The 16609-nt window shown below is 45.7% G+C and overlaps 1 protein-coding gene across 1 annotated transcript in view; it reads right to left on the bottom strand.

Annotated features, from left to right (window-relative positions):
• Positions 1–5113, bottom strand: part of FGD4 (FYVE, RhoGEF and PH domain containing 4) — a 134348-nt gene extending 129235 nt beyond the window's left edge. The window contains exon 1 of the mRNA XM_040438988.1: positions 4827–5113. Coding sequence (XP_040294922.1) covers positions 4827–4935 — 109 coding nt within the window. The 5' untranslated portion in view covers positions 4936–5113. The remainder of the gene's footprint in view (positions 1–4826) is intronic.
• Positions 5114–16609: the final 11496 nt, after the last annotated feature.

Genomic DNA, 16609 nt, shown 5'->3' with positions numbered 1-16609 from the left:
CTTCCCATCACATTGTATGCAACTGTAAATGGTGTCATTAGAATGTGCATCCTGTCCGGCAAAAAACAAGCCCTCATACGGCTATGTGAATAAAAAAATTAAAAAAAAGTCATAGCTTTGAAATGGCTGGGAGTAAAAAATGAAAAAGAAAAAAAACTGAAAATCACCTGATCTTGAAAGGGTTAATGTCTGGTTACCATTTAACCGGGTTGCATAACTGGACAATGTGTGAAGTAGGTACATGTCCCACCGATAAGAGAAATGGTAACATAGTTATTTCTACATTTCTGGGAGGGATAACAGAGGGACACTATAAAGCATTCTAAGATAAATGAAACCAGAAGATGGTTCCCGACGTTTGAGATGTATAATATGTATAAATATACACTCACCTAAAGAATTATTAGGAACACCTGTTCTATTTCTCATTAATGCAATTATCTAGTCAACCAATCACATGGCAGTTGCTTCAATGCATTTAGGGGTGTGGTCCTGGTCAAGACAATCTCCTGAACTCCAAACTGAATGTCAGAATGGGAAAGAAAGGTGATTTAAGCAATTTTGAGCGTGGCATGGTTGTTGGTGCCAGACGGGCCGGTCTGAGTATTTCACAATCTGCTCAGTTACTGGGATTTTCACGCACAACCATTTCTAGGGTTTACAAAGAATGGTGTGAAAAGGGAAAAACATCCAGTATGCGGCAGTCTTGTGGGCGAAAATGCCTTGTGGATGCTAGAGGTCAGAGGAGAATGGGCCAACTGATTCAAGCTGATAGAAGAGCAACGTTGACTGAAATAACCACTCGTTACAACTGAGGTATGCAGCAAAGCATTTGTGAAGCCACAACACGCACAACCTTGAGGCGGATGGGCTACAACAGCAGAAGACCCCACCGGGTACCACTCACCTCCACTACAAATAGGAAAAAGAGGCTACAATTTGCACGAGCTCACCAAAATTGGACTGTTGAAGACTGGAAAAATGTTGCCTGGTCTGATGAGTCTCGATTTCTGTTGAGACATTCAAATGGTAGAGTCCGAATTTGGCGTAAACAGAATGAGAACATGTATCCATCCTCTGATGGCTACTTCCAGCAGGATAATGCACCATGTCACAAAGCTCGAATCATTTCAAATTGGTTTCTTGAACATGACAATGAGTTCACTGTACTAAAATGGCCCCCACAGTCACCAGATCTCAGCCCAATAGAGCATCTTTGGGATGTGGTGGAACGGGAGCTTCGTGCCCTGGATGTGCATCCCTCAAATCTCCATCAACTGCAAGATGCTATCCTATCAATATGGGCCAACATTTCTAAAGAATGCTATCAGCACCTTGTTGAATCAATGCCACGTAGAATTAAGACAGTTCTGAAGGCAAAAGGGGGTCCAACACCGTATTAGTATGGTGTTCCTAATAATTCTTTAGGCGAGTGTATATATACACTCAAATGTGGCTAGGCGAGACCTGCTTTTGTAAATTTAATTTCTGCGTATTCTGTCACATAACACCCACATGATCTACATCCGTTCTTGTGCCTGGATGCACAGTGCTGAGAATGCCAATGTTTATGTAACAGCTAGTCTTTGAGAAAGTAAACAGGCCACAAGCAAAATGATGTAAGCTGTAGCAACAGTCACAAAGGAGTATACAAAGGGCAGCGACAGTCACAGCGGACATAAGTAAACAAGTAAGCGAAGAGCAGCGACAAGTATACGTAGAGCAGCGACAGCGGAGACAAGTATACGTAGAGCAGCGACAGCGGAGACAAGTATACGTAGAGCAGCGACAGCGGAGACAAGTATACGTAGAGCAGCGACAGCGGAGACAAGTATACGTAGAGCAGCGACAGCGGAGACAAGTATACGTAGAGCAGCGACAGCGGAGACAAGTATACGTAGAGCAGCGACAGCGGAGACAAGTATACGTAGAGCAGCGACAGCGGAGACAAGTATACGTAGAGCAGCGACAGCGGAGACAAGTATACGTAGAGCAGCGACAGCGGAGACAAGTATACGTAGAGCAGCGACAGCGGAGACAAGTATACGTAGAGCAGCGACAGCGGAGACAAGTATACGTAGAGCAGCGACAGCGGAGACAAGTATACGTAGAGCAGTGACAGTCACAGCGGAGACAAGTATACGTAGAGCAGTGACAGTCACAGCGGAGACAAGTATACGTAGAGCAGCGACAGCGGAGACAAGTATACGTAGAGCAGCGACAGCGGAGACAAGTATACGTAGAGCAGCGACAGCGGAGACAAGTATACGTAGAGCAGCGACAGCGGAGACAAGTATACGTAGAGCAGCGACAGCGGAGACAAGTATACGTAGAGCAGCGACAGCGGAGACAAGTATACGTAGAGCAGTGACAGTCACAGCGGAGACAAGTATACGTAGAGCAGTGACAGTCACAGCGGAGACAAGTATACGTAGAGCAGCGACAGCGGAGACAAGTATACGTAGAGCAGTGACAGTCACAGCGGAGACAAGTATACGTAGAGCAGTGACAGTCACAGCGGAGACAAGTATACGTAGAGCAGTGACAGTCACAGCGGAGACAAGTATACGTAGAGCAGTGACAGTCACAGCGGAGACAAGTATACGTAGAGCAGCGACAGCGGAGACAAGTATACGTAGAGCAGCGACAGCGGAGACAAGTATACGTAGAGCAGCGACAGCGGAGACAAGTATACGTAGAGCAGCGACAGCGGAGACAAGTATACGTAGAGCAGCGACAGCGGAGACAAGTATACGTAGAGCAGCGACAGCGGAGACAAGTATACGTAGAGCAGTGACTTCATGCACAATAATCATGAACGTCGAACACAAACTGTACATTGTGTACCATGCGGTAAATATCTTACACATTGGGCAACTCAACTCAAGCCACGCCCCATTTTTCCAGTAGTGTGATATTATAGCATAAATGTCAACATTTAGAAGTTGGCTTGTGGGAGAAATCAGATTGCAGCACGTGAAGCACATTGCTAAAATGTTTTTTGTATAGACACACCCCTTTTCTGAGGTTCCACCCCTTTCCCAGGTATGGTTTTTTCCCCCTTTAAGTGACTCACACCATACCTTCTAAGATCCTGTAAGGACACCGGGGCGGAGTCTAATGACTCAGCATCCTGGCACCACATACAGTTAGAGCTCAGGAGAGAATGCAGCTCTGCAAGTGCTTTGTGGAAGATTTGCCAACTGTTCCGGGGGTCTCCCCTATTTTTGGTAGGCTCTAGGACTTTCTGTGGGAGTTGGCAAGTATGTATTATAGATTAGATATGATCAAATCGATTCGTCTCAGCAGGGCTTCTTTAGGCTGATTGACAGGCGCCTGAGCAGAGGCTGATCCAAAGCCAAAGCAGAGCCTGTGCCCTTGCCCATTGGAGTAGAGGCGCAGGCTGGTAAGGCTACATGCACATGACAGTGAAAAACGGATGTGTAATGGGCGTTTTTTTAATGGCTGTCACTGGTCCGTTTTAAGAATAATGGTAGTCTATGGGGTTAATCACATGGCAGTTTTTTTGACAACCAGTGAATAAAGGACGTCAAAGTATACAACATGTTCTATCTCACGAGTTATCACTGACCGACAGCCCCCATATAATTGAATGGGACTATTTCTAGCGTCTGTTTCTCAGAAAGGCATCAGTTGAAAACTAACGGTGAATCCATTTAATGGCTTTTACATGTAGCCCAATTGTCAGGGACGGGCTAAATGTCCGGCCCTGTCAATCTTGCGGCAGGTGGACCCTTTTTGACCTGTGGCGTCAGCCAGGGGTGGACTGAGAACTGAAAGTAGCCCTGTAAAAAAAAAACTAAAAGTGGTCCCAAGTTGTACATGAGTCCAAATTGACAGGAGGCGGGGCAACAGAAGTAGGCAGGGCTAACACAAGACACAAGAAGGCAGGGATAACAGAAGTAGGTGGGGTCAGCAATACCATAGTGCAGCACAAAATACTGCCCCAGCAAAACCAAATACCACATACTGCCCTATCACCATGATGAGGACAGTGATATAGTTAAATTCAGGAGGACACCTTCAGCTGCTGGCCAGGAGCTTAAGTACCTGATGCTCCTACATTAATTAACGTTGAGAGCATCGGATCATTATTCACCTGGCCAGTGACCGTGAGGAGGGCTTAGGTGGCACACTGGGCATCAGCCCACCGGGAAATATGGCCAGTCTGCCCAAGGGGGCACCTCTCACAGGGAATAAAATCCTGCTGATGAGAGGAATCGATTCACTCTATTGTAGATGTATACAGTATATAGCAGTCAACAACATAATACACCAGGCGGAGACTGGCATGAATCCGTGATGCACTAATGTTGACACAGTGACTCAGGCGTGCGCTCACAGGAGTCGCACATACTCTCATCACAGAGGTGACACATTAACATTTCTGTTTAAAATTCAAAGTCCTCTGGTCGTCTGCTTCTATTGAGTTATGATATGGCGTTATTTATTTTCCTGGGAAAACTGGGTGGCAATTCAACTACCATTAACATTTGGGGCTTTACCCAACTTTCCTAGAACCCTGAATGGCAAGTCTGACAATTTATGTAATCACATAGAAGCCAATAGTCTAACAACATATAATCAGATGAATTGTCCCATTCAGGGCTCACTAGGTAATATCCCTCTGTGAGCTGTTACAGCTGCCTGATCGGCTGTCACCCAGCTTTCCTAGAGACAGATATGACACACACAATATAATTATTGGTGCTGTTGTGGTTGTTGGTGGCATCTGCTATATACACAGCTGTGTGTACCAATAATATCCTATAATGATGGTAGAATTTGCCCTTGGTCTGACTTACCAGCTTGATCCCCATTCTCCATTGGATTGTGCACGCTTAAAGGTCCACTCCCCAGACAGGGGTTGGATTTCCTCCTGATGGCCACTCTCCTAAAACCCTCTGAGCTCATGTTTGCATTAAAGTAGCTGCAGAATCCAGGCAGGTATGCAGATTATAATTCCTTCTCCCAGTGGGACACACTTCTCTTCAGATGCCCCCAGATTCTGCATCCAGGGAGGTCTCCCTGTAGAAATCCTCAATATTCATTCCCTGTAAGCCGAGCCAGCTCCTTGCAGTGTGAGGCTGATCTGCAGCTGCTGCACACTGAGCCAAAGTGAGTGACAACACAAGGGAGGAATGTGAGGCCACACCCCTTTCCTTAGCCCCACCCTCACCTGAGGGGAGTCTTCTCACCTGAGTATCACAGCTATTGCATTGCCTGTGCAGTGTGCGCTGGTTGCTATGGCTGGGAAGAGACCAAATATAGAAGAGTCGTCACACTTGGCTTCCTGACAAACACAAGAAAGAAACCTCTAGGCTAAGGACTTGTTCACACTGTAGCCCGGCAGGCATGCTCAACCTGCGGCCCTCCAGCTGTTGTAAAACGACAACTCCCACAATGCCTTGCTGTAGGCTGTTCGGGCATGCTGGGAGTTGTAGTTTTGCAACAGCTGGAGGGCCGCAGATTGAGCATGCCTGTAGCGGATCCAACGACCCGCTGCATTCATATCTATGGATTCAAACTAATGCCAAAATGCACATTTGGGCATATGTACCACTAATTTCTTAGGTAACGCATGCCATATGTATCAACATGGGACGCTACTTGTTGAAAAACATGATGCTTTACACAATGCTTTCCTTAGTTCAGCACAGTATGGCGGTATTTTTGTAAATAGGTGACTATGGAGCCACAGTCCCTTTTTCAAGTGATTGCACAGTAAATATAATAATCCGTCTGAACACCATTCTTTCCAATGAAATAGCACCAGAAAACGATGCCAATCACATTGATTAATGTGCCCCATGGTGTTCAGTTAGCATTTTCCCCGTCAGGATTTTCTTTGTTATTCTGATCCTGTAGCCCCCATCTCTCCAATGTTTTTGCCACCATCATGTATCATAACCTGCCCTTCATAAGGCAAAAAAATCCATAGAAACATTTGTACGCCAGCTGAAGCCCCCTCATCCAATCTGTTGTTTTTTTGGATAGGAGGGGGTCTCAGTTGTATAATTTTATTTTGTGCTATTCACAATGAGCCATCCTGCGGTGCTAAGATGCCCAGAACTGCCCGCCGATCACTGAAATCTGATTATGCTGCTAGAAGTTAGAAATATGGAAATTATTGCTATAACCCAGTGGTCGGCAAGCCGCGGCTCGCGAGCCACATGAGGTTCTTTTGATCCTTCACTGCGGCTCTTTGGTTCGGGCTGGCGGGTGGGCGGCCGCGGAGCCATATCGCGCCGCTCAAGCTGCTTGTAAATTGTCCATCATGCGCCTGCTGCCCCGTCTGTCTGCTCCTTCCACTTTATGAATGAAGCAGGCAGGCGGGGCAGGAGGCGCATGACAGAGGGAGAGATGTCACGCTGCGCACAGCAGCAGAAGGGCGGGCAGCGCGGCTCTAGTTCGGCTGCCCATTGTGAGGAGGGGTGGAGTGGTGAAGAGGCCGCCGCTCAGGAGGAGAAAGGTAGGAGCTGCCCCCGGTGTGTGCACTGCACCGGCCCCACCGCAAGTGTCCCTGCCCCCTTCCTTCCCCCCACTAATACATTACTTACTGGAAGATATCCCCCATAAGTGCGTCATCCACAGATATCCCCCATAAGTGCATCATCCACAGATATCCCCCATAAGTGCGTCATCCACATTACATCCACATCTGCAGACAAGTTTAAGAAAAGTAAAAAATGATGAAATAATAATCAAGATCCAAATAAAAGAAAGTACATATAAAAGTATTCAAAAACACACTCTGGGCTCATGCCCACGAATGTAAGGGCGCCGTGCCTGTGCTCTGGACCGCAAATAGCGGTCCGCAATGCACGGACACAGACCATGGGGCAGCTGCATGAGGATCGCCGACCCATTCACTTGAATGGGGTTCGCGATCCGCATGCGACTGCCCGCACCGCAAAAAAGTAGCGCATGCTGAAGTGAATGGGTCCATGATGCAGGCTGCACACGGCCGTGTGCAGCCCGCATCATGGACCTATTCACTTCAATGGGTCCAGGATCCGGGATATGAGTGCTACAGTGTGCTTCCGTGGTGCTTCTGGCTGTGCCTCCGCACCGCGAAAAAGTAGTGCATGCGCCCGGATCCTGGACCCATTGAAGTGAATGGGTCCTTGATGCGGGCTGCACACGGCCGTGTGCAGCACGCATCATGGACCCATTCACTTCAGCATGCGCTACTTTTTTGCGGGCACACGGTCGTGTGCATGAGCCTAATAGTCCTCACTGGTACTGTTGATGCAATATTTTAGGTTTTAAAAATGTGGCTCTCGAAAGAAATTCCAATCGTGGTTTTGGCGATATTTGGCTCAGTTGACAAAAAAGGTTGCCCACCACTGCTATAACCAGTGCTGTGTCCTGGCATATGCCCCATGTGTAATATGATCATGATGGTAAATGGGCATTGTGTGTGCAATATGCAGAGTGGCATTACTTTTGGGTTCGTATAGCTATCCTTATAATATGAGCACTTTTGAATAGCAGTATGGGACCTTTGGCAAGGGCACTATTATAGGAGGTACTGAGGGAGCAGTCACACTAATTCCTGTTCCCGCAGGGGCCTAAAGGCACCTAGGTCACATAATGATTAGCATATACAGGTTACACAACATTCAAATATAAACCCAGATAAAATACTGCGTACTATGAGCAGACCCTAAGAAAAAACCCACTCAGTAATGATACATCCACCTGCAAAGAAAACTAAGACTAGACAGGCTTCAAATTACAAACATACTTTATTAAATACACATATATTAGAATTAAAGAGACATAACACATCAAATGTAAAGTGCGGTCTACCCCTGAGGAAAAAGTATATAAAAGATACACATATATATTCGAGGGACAAAGTCAAGGATCATATGGATCTTATCTACCAACAATATAAAACCATGGTTGGTATATAGTCTCCAGCATATAAAAGGTTAAAGTGCATGTGCAAATATAAATGCAGGGGTCCACTCAAGGAGACTATAGATTAACAACGATGGAAAACTATACAGAGTTGGGAGAACCAAAAATATTCAAATAAATAAAAATTGCGCATCTACTGGCGCACCTTGTGGGGATCGTCACCACTATGGGGGGGGGGGGGGGAAGTGCGTCGAGATTTTCTTGTCATTTTATCAGGTGGTTTGTTTTTTTTTTGTCACTGCACCATTTTTCTGTGTGCGAGCTGTGAATGCCAAGCTCTTTTATTTTATTTTTTTCATCTGCGCCTTTTTTATTTTTAGGCTAAGACTTTTTATACTTCAAAAGCCTAGTCTGAAGCAGTAGCTTTCATATATATATATATAAAAGACAAAGAGCCTGTTTTATCTGAGGACTTACAATATCCTACCCCCATATGCATGAGAGACTGTATTTCATATCTGGATGTACTAAACACTGTTTTATACTTGGATGTAACAGTTATCAGGAGCAACGTTCAGTAAAAGTTATAAGTTGGATTGCACCATCCTTGTCTCAGTCTCCAATTCCTCAGTTAACACTACAGTAAATGGTTGTACCACCACAAAGGGTACTGGCATCACGACTACAAGGGACCTTGCCATAGGCACATTAATACAGACCATCAAGGGCACCTCGAACCACCATCTGGCCTGTGTCCCTTACACCAGAGTGTGCCCCAGAGAATTCCTGTGCCATTCTCCTCATCACTTATGCGAGCCTGCCCAGGGACGACATAACCGTGAGTAACCAGAACTGTATTTACCTCGGCCCACCTAATGCTCACACCGTGACCTCACGTATAATTCCCCTGTCGGTCTGGCATACTGTATAAATACTGGGGGCACTTCAGGGTGAGCATTATAACAGTAGGGGGCAGTATAAATACTGGGGGCACTGTATGGGTATTATAAATCCAGGTGACACTATAGGCGTTCTTATTACTACTGGGGTCTCCATAGGAGGGACTTATAGATCCACCTTATTTCTACTAAGAGCACTATGGGGGGGGGGCTTACTACTACTACTGAGGGGTCTGTAGATACTGTAGCTTTATTACCACTGGGGGAACAATAGAGGGGGTTTATTTCTACTGGGGGCTCTGTGAGGGTATTATTAATACTGGGGGGCTCTTCTACTAATGGGAGCACTCTTGGGGAGAGTTATCATGGTTGGGGGCACTGTAGGGGCTAGTATTACTAATGGGAGCACTCTTGGGGAGAGTTATCATGGTTGGGGGCACTGTAGGGGCTAGTATTACTAATGGGGGCATTCTTGGGGAGCATTATCACTGTTGGGGGCACTGTAGGGGACAGTATTACTAATGAGGGCATTCTAGAAGATAATTACTATTGGTGGGACTATGAGGAGCACTATTACTATGGGGGCATTCATTTTTCTTTAGGATAGTATTTGGGGGTATTATGGAGCACAGCGAGCAACAGGATAACACTGTGGGGACTTCAGGTTGGGGGGTGGTGATAGAAATATGAGGAAGCTAAGATGTCTGTGTGTCACACTCTGCCGAGAAGTTATACGGACCAAATGGAGAAGATGACAGAGAAGATGTATATCGGAGGAGACTTTACCTGGGAGGCACTGTATGTGAGAGGTATGTGCTGCTGTATAGCAAGTACAGAAAAATGTGGTGTGTGTGTGTGGGGGGGGGGGGGGGGCAACTTAGAGAACTGGGCCATATCAGTGGCGTAGCGTGGATTGCCAGCACCCGGGGCAAGCCATGTATTGCGTCCCCCCAACCTGTGGACATGCCCCTTTTTACAGATAATTTAGTAGTCCTATGTAACACCACAGATAATACAGTGATAATTCTCTGAGTACAGATAATGTAGTAGATGGGTGTGAGGCCCCAGAATTCAGTACACGCACAGTGCGACCTGAAGTCTGGGGCCAGGATGCGGCAGGGTGGGCCAAATTCTATATCCCCCCCCCCCAACCCTACCATGAAAACCTCATCCATCCAGTGACATCTCCTGTGATGTAGACTTTCCTCAACGGCTTCATTCGCAGATAAGACCGCCATGATACCTTCTTTCAGCTGCGTCTCATCTCTGCAGAGTTTTATTATTATTAGTTATGATTATAATATATAATGGCCCCCCTCTGTATAATATATAATGGCTCCATGTAATATTAGAATATATATTGGGCCATTATATATCCTAATAATACGGAGGGGGCCATTACATATTATAATACTACTGGGGGGTTCATTATATATAATAATTATACAGAGAGGCCATTATATATATATATATATATATATATATATATATATATATATTTTAATACAGAGGGGGCCATTATATATTATAATTATACAGGGGGACCATTATATATTATACATGGGGACCATTATATATTATACATGGGGACCATTATATATTATATAGAGGGGCCATTATATATAATAATTATACAGAGGGGCCTATATATATATATATATATATATATATATATATATATATATATATATAATAATTATACAGGGGGACCATTATATATTATACAGAGGGGCCATTATATATATATATATATATATAATAATTATACAGGGGGACCATTATATATTATACAGAGGGGCCATTATATATAATAATTATACAGGGGGGATCATTATTAATGGTTTCTCTGTATAATTATAATATATAATGGCCCCTCTGTATAATATGTAATTAATGGCCCCCATTCTTTCCCCCACCTCCATAGTGCCCCCAGTATGGCTCCTAGTACTTACATTAAAAAAGAAAAATACTCACCTCTCTTCATCACCTCTTGTAGCCTTTGCTCGGGCGTCCCGGCGCAGGCGGTCAAGAACACATCACCCTGCCTTCCTGCGCCGCGTCATCACGTCATCTCGCGAGATCCAGCGCAGGAGGTCACGGTGATGTAATCATGATCTCCTGCACTATTCTACTGCTTCTTAGGCTTCTGAAGCCTATGAGGCAGAACGGAGGGGATGGGAGTCATAGGCTTCCATCACCCTCATTATACTGGTTGCTGCCTGGCGCCCGGATCTTTTGAGACCCTAGCAACACCCGTGCTGGAGAGACCTGAAAATGACTTTCCACCTACTGTCCCCATAGAATCTGACAGAGCTTGAGAGGATCTGCAGAGAAGAATATCAGAAAATCCTTTTCCATGTCAGTGTTACCGAGTGTTTTACCATTTAGTATGTATGGGTGACTTGCATTATTCCTTCCCATGTGCATAACTTTACATTTGTCAGTGCTAAACCTCATCTGCCACTTCTCTGCCCAAGCCTCCAATCTAGCCAAATGCTTCTGTAGCTGTATATTGTCCTCTTCAGTGTTAATTACTTTAAACAGTTTAGTGTCATCTGTGAAAGGTTTTGCTAATTTATTAATAAGGAATAACTAAAATATTTCATTGACATAAGTTTTCAGACCCTTTACTCAGGACTTAGTTAAAGCACTCTGGCAGCCTCCAGTCTTATTAAGTATGATGCCAGAAGGTTTACACACATGGATCTGGTGATTTTATTGAACAGCAAACTAAGCTGTAGAAACCAGTGTCAGGCAGCTGCTGCCAAGGCCAATAAGATAATGGGTTGCATCAAAAGGGGCATAGATGCCCGTGATAAGAACATAGTCCTACCACTTTACAAATCGCTAGTCAGAGCACACATGGAGTACTGTGTACAGTATTGTGCTCCTGTGAACAAGGCAGACATAGCAGAGCTGGAGAGGGTCCAGAGGAGGGCAACTAAAGTAATAACTGGAATGGGGCAACTACAGTACCCTGAAAGATTATCAAAATTGGGGTTATTAACTTTAGAAAAAAGACGACTGAAGGGAGATCTAATAACTATGTATAAATATATCAGGGGACAGTACAGAGATCTCTCCCATCATCTATTTATCCCCAGGACTGTGACTGTGACGAGGGGACATCCTCTGCGTTTGGAGGAAAGAAGGTTTGTACACAAACATAGAAAAGGATTCTTTACGGTAAGAGCAGTGAGACTATGGAACTCTCTGCCTGAGGAGGTGGTGATGGTGAGTACAATAAAGGAATTCAAGAGGGGCCTGGATGTATTTCTGGAGCGTAATAATATTACAGGCTATAGCTACTAGAGAGGGGTCGTTGATCCAGGGAGTTATTCTGATTGCCTGATTGGAGTCGGGAAGGAATTTGTTTCCCCTAAAATAAGGAAACATTTCTTCTACCTTTATGTTTTTTTTTGCCTTCCTCTGGATCAACTTGCAGAATAACAGGCCGAACTGGATGGACAGATGTCTTTTTTCAGCTTTATAAGCTATACAAGAAAACTACTATAATACTGCCTTCTGTGTACTTGAATATAACTTAAATAATACTGCCACCTACACAAAAAAAGCAAATAGAGTGAAAAGGGTTTCATCTTTCGTGTTCTTGTGACACAGACTGACTGATGTTGTGCAAACTACGACAAGAACTAAAGAGAGTTCACAAAGAAAGCAAAAAATGTTTCACAAACACAGAGTAATGTGGGTAGAATGTGCATGAGTAGGGTTATTGGCTAAGCTCGGGACCCAACCACCCGTTGACTAACCCATCAGACCCTTTCACCACCCCCAATAACCACGCACAGCCACTGGTCGGATTAAATCGGCCACAGCAGCCGTTTTTTATTAAATAAAATAAATAACATAAACAACATAAATAAATACAATATATAATAACATAACCCTTCTGACCTAGAACTGACGAGGGAGGTCGTAGAAGCCGCGTAATGCACCTTAACCGACCAAAAACCAGCACGGCAATTCCATCTTGCCCCCAGCCGCGTACCACAAGCTCGGGGACACCCACTGATGGACGCCACACTAAGCCAACCAGGTGCCCCAACTCTGAGAGTCCAGCCCCACTATTGAGGCCCTCTCATTCACCTGTACCATCCAGTAGCCCCAGCTTCTATGACCTCCCCCCGCCACGACTGCCGCGACAAACAAACACATATAGTCAGTCGTCCAAATTGTAACCCCATGAACCTCTGCCCCAGAATGAAACAAATACGCCACCCGCCATAACCATAAAGGTCCCCTAATTGCTTAATATTAATACTTTTTTTTTTCTTTTTATATAGCGCCTATCCACCCATTCCATGACATCAAACAAAGGGTGGGAGGGAGGGTGATGCCGTCTCCTTGCTCAGCTAAAATGGCGCCCGTTCCCCTGCCTTCCTTCCTGAACAACGGCCCAGACGCCCGCCCCCTCTCTGGCCACTCCCCCTCTCTCCAGCAGCTTAACCCTATCAAGCCTAGCCCTCGCTCCACCAAACCCCTCATGCCGGCCTCCCCTGATCCTGCGGCTCTGTCCGGCCTCACTGTACAGTGGCGATTACTGTCAGCAGAGTAAATACATGTCTGATAATATAATTTTAATAGTAGGCTAAATGTGGGTCAAAAGAGTTAATTCCGGCTTCTATAATAATTAAGATTTTTATCTTAATGTTCCCGAGTGAAATGATACGGTATTAGTCTGTACATCCCATATACAGTATTTCAGCCATTTTTTTTCTTTTGCATTTTTTTATGCGCGTGAAGAAAAAATGAAGAATAACATCTTTTAGAAGCCATCAGTGAAAATCGTATTGACACTGGATTGCGTCCTTTATCACACAAGCCCCGCTCATTTCTATGGGGCCAGGGCTGCATGAAAAATGCACAATATAGAACATGCTGCAATTTTTCCTAAATGCAAAGATGGTCAGTGATAAAAACTGCTCATGTGCATATGCCCATTGAAATGAATGGGTCAGGAGTAAAGATGAGCGAATCGAAGCTGACGAAGTGGAATTCGATCCGAATTTCAGGAATTATCCGATTCGCACCAAATCCGAATTTCCTCACACTTCGTGGTAACTAATCGCAATTTTTCCTAAAATGGCTGCTACACGTGTGAGGACATGGAGCAAGGAACTTTGAGAACGTGGGATCACCCATAATGCCATGCATGCAGCCAATCAGCAGCCAGCCAGCCCTGTAAATAGCCTCAGCCATGTTGGATTCAGCCATTTTCCTGTATACTTAGTGCAGGGAGAGACATCAGCAGGCGCTAGGGACAGTGCTAGGAAAGACTTTATTGTGCTAAAAAAACGATTTACAAGTGCAGGGAAAGATTATTCAAGGTGTAGGGAAAGGATAGGGAGGAATCATTCCGCAACATTTATGTTGAACAGTTCAGTAGGGGAGGTTACAGCCTGGGAAATAGGAACAATCCTATTACACCTTGCTGCCCTGTCTGGGGATCTAAATTGCCATTATACAGCTCTGTAATTCCAGCAAACCGTTCTTATTAGGGTGCAAGTGCTGTTTGATACAGGCATTAACAGGGGCTATTACAAGGAAATAGATCTATGTCTTCTTTTCCCTTGTGCGGTGCAGTTATATGTTCTAAAGCATTTTATGGCTTGTATTAGTGGGAAAAAAGGGGCTTATTAACCGTTGTGTGGTGGTGAGAAAATTACAGACTTTTTTGGGGTGTTTTAATTTCCTTTTTATTTATTTGATTATTATATTTTTTTTGGCATTAGCAATACTGATGGATTACTGACCAAATGCTGACCGAGTGAAGGTGGATGCTCCACAGACAGGATCCGTTTTTTGGGGGTTATTGTTCTGACGGATCAGAGGAAGGGCAAAATAATCTGTGATGTCAACACAAACTTACTGCTGTCACCCTCTCTACTCTGTTGGGGGGGGGCTCTACTTGTATAAGCGTTTAATAGAACCAGTGCCATCTTAAGAGCATTATAGGCCCCCGGGCAATACAGTGCACTGGGGCCCTGTCTACACAATCACGCACTAGAATAAAAATGCAAATTATCAATAAGGCGATATTTATTGGTACTTTCAACAAAATCAGTGTTTAATATAGGAATAATATATAGGGGGGGCACAAAGATACCACAGTCAAAAATGGGGGGGCAAAAACAAAATAAGTATATATAAATAAGATTACAAAATATGAGAGAATTGCGGTATGCAGGGATACATTTATAATAAAACTATTTACTTACAAAAGAAGCTGTTCAATCGTCTGCTGTGCCGTCCTCTGCTTGCTTCCGCGGATTCTTTCCCCTTCTTTCTGTCTCTCGTCAGTGCGCAGGCGCACTGTTATGGTGGATCTGTGGAAGACACACTGTTATGGGGGCATCTGTGGATGACAGTGTTATTATGCCTCTCATTAGCCCCCATATGCTGCCTCTCATCATTAGCCCCCATATGCTGCCTCTCATCATTAGCCCCCATATGCTGCCTCTCATCATTAGCCCCCATATGCCTCATCATTAGCCCCCATATGCCTCATCATTAGCCCCCATATGCCTCACATCATTAGCCCCCATATGCCTCTCATCATTAGCCCCCATATGCCTCTCATCATTAGCCCCCATATGCCTCTCATCATTAGCCCCCATATGCCTCTCATCATTAGCCCCCATATGCCTCATCATTAGCCCCCATATGCTGCCTCTCATCATTAGCCCCCATATGCTGCCTCTCATCATTAGCCCACATATGCCTCTCATCATTAGCCCACATATGCCTCTCATCATTAGCCCCCATATGCCTCATCATTAGCCCCCATATGCCTCATCATTAGCCCCCATATGCCTCTCCATTAGCCCCCATATGCCTCTCCATTAGCCCCCATATGCCTCTCCATTAGCCCCCATATGCCTCTCCATTAGCCCCCATATGCCTCTCCATTAGCCCCCATATGCCTCTCCATTAGCCCCCATATGCCTCTCCATTAGCCCCCATATGCCTCTCCATTAGCCCCCATATGCCTCATTAGCCCCCATATGCCTCTCCATTAGCCCCCATATGCCTCTCCATTAGCCCCCATATGCCTCATTAGCCCCCATATGCCTCTCCATTAGCCCCCCATATGCCTCTCTCCATTAGCCCGCCATATGCCTCTCTCCATTAGCCCCCCATATGCCTCTCCATTAGCCCCCCATATGCCTCTCCATTAGCCCCCATATGCCTCTCCATTAGCCCCCTTATGCCCCCAGCAGCCACATTTTCTTATAAAATAAAAAATCACTTACCTCTCCTGCTCCTGGACGCCGCCTGTCTCTCCTCAGTCGACTCTGTGCTCTGAACTGGCGCGCACAGCGTGAGGTCACAGAGCGCCCTCACGCTGTGCGCAGCCCTGCACAGCCGACAGCCGAGGACCAGGAAGTGGTGAGTACAGAGCGTTCACCACTTCCTGGTCTCTCGGTTCTAATGAGCGCTTCCATAATGGAAGCGCTCATTAGTATTCAACTGGGGGAATCAGCGGGGGGGCAACCGGGGGGGCAACCGGGGGGGCAAAGGACAACATAGGGGGGGCGATTGCCCCCCCTCGCCCCCCCCTAGCGACGCCACTATCCATGCCCATGCCTGTGTGTGTTAGGCGGCCGTTCCCGCGGGCTCGCGGGAGGCTGCCGCTGGCCTGCGGCAACGCTGCTAAATGACGGTTGGGAAGTTGGCTGGTGGGTTCACTGGGCAGGCGGGCCCCCAGGCAAGTGGGGCCCCCGGGCAACTGCCCAGCGTGCCCATTCGAAAAGACGGCCCTGAATAGAACAGGTTCTGTAGAAATCTATGTGGAATCA

The sequence above is a fragment of the Bufo bufo genome, chromosome 1 (genome assembly GCF_905171765.1).
Source record: "Bufo bufo chromosome 1, aBufBuf1.1, whole genome shotgun sequence".
NCBI lineage: Eukaryota > Metazoa > Chordata > Amphibia > Anura > Bufonidae > Bufo > Bufo bufo.
This window is presented reverse-complemented; position numbering and strand designations above follow the sequence as displayed.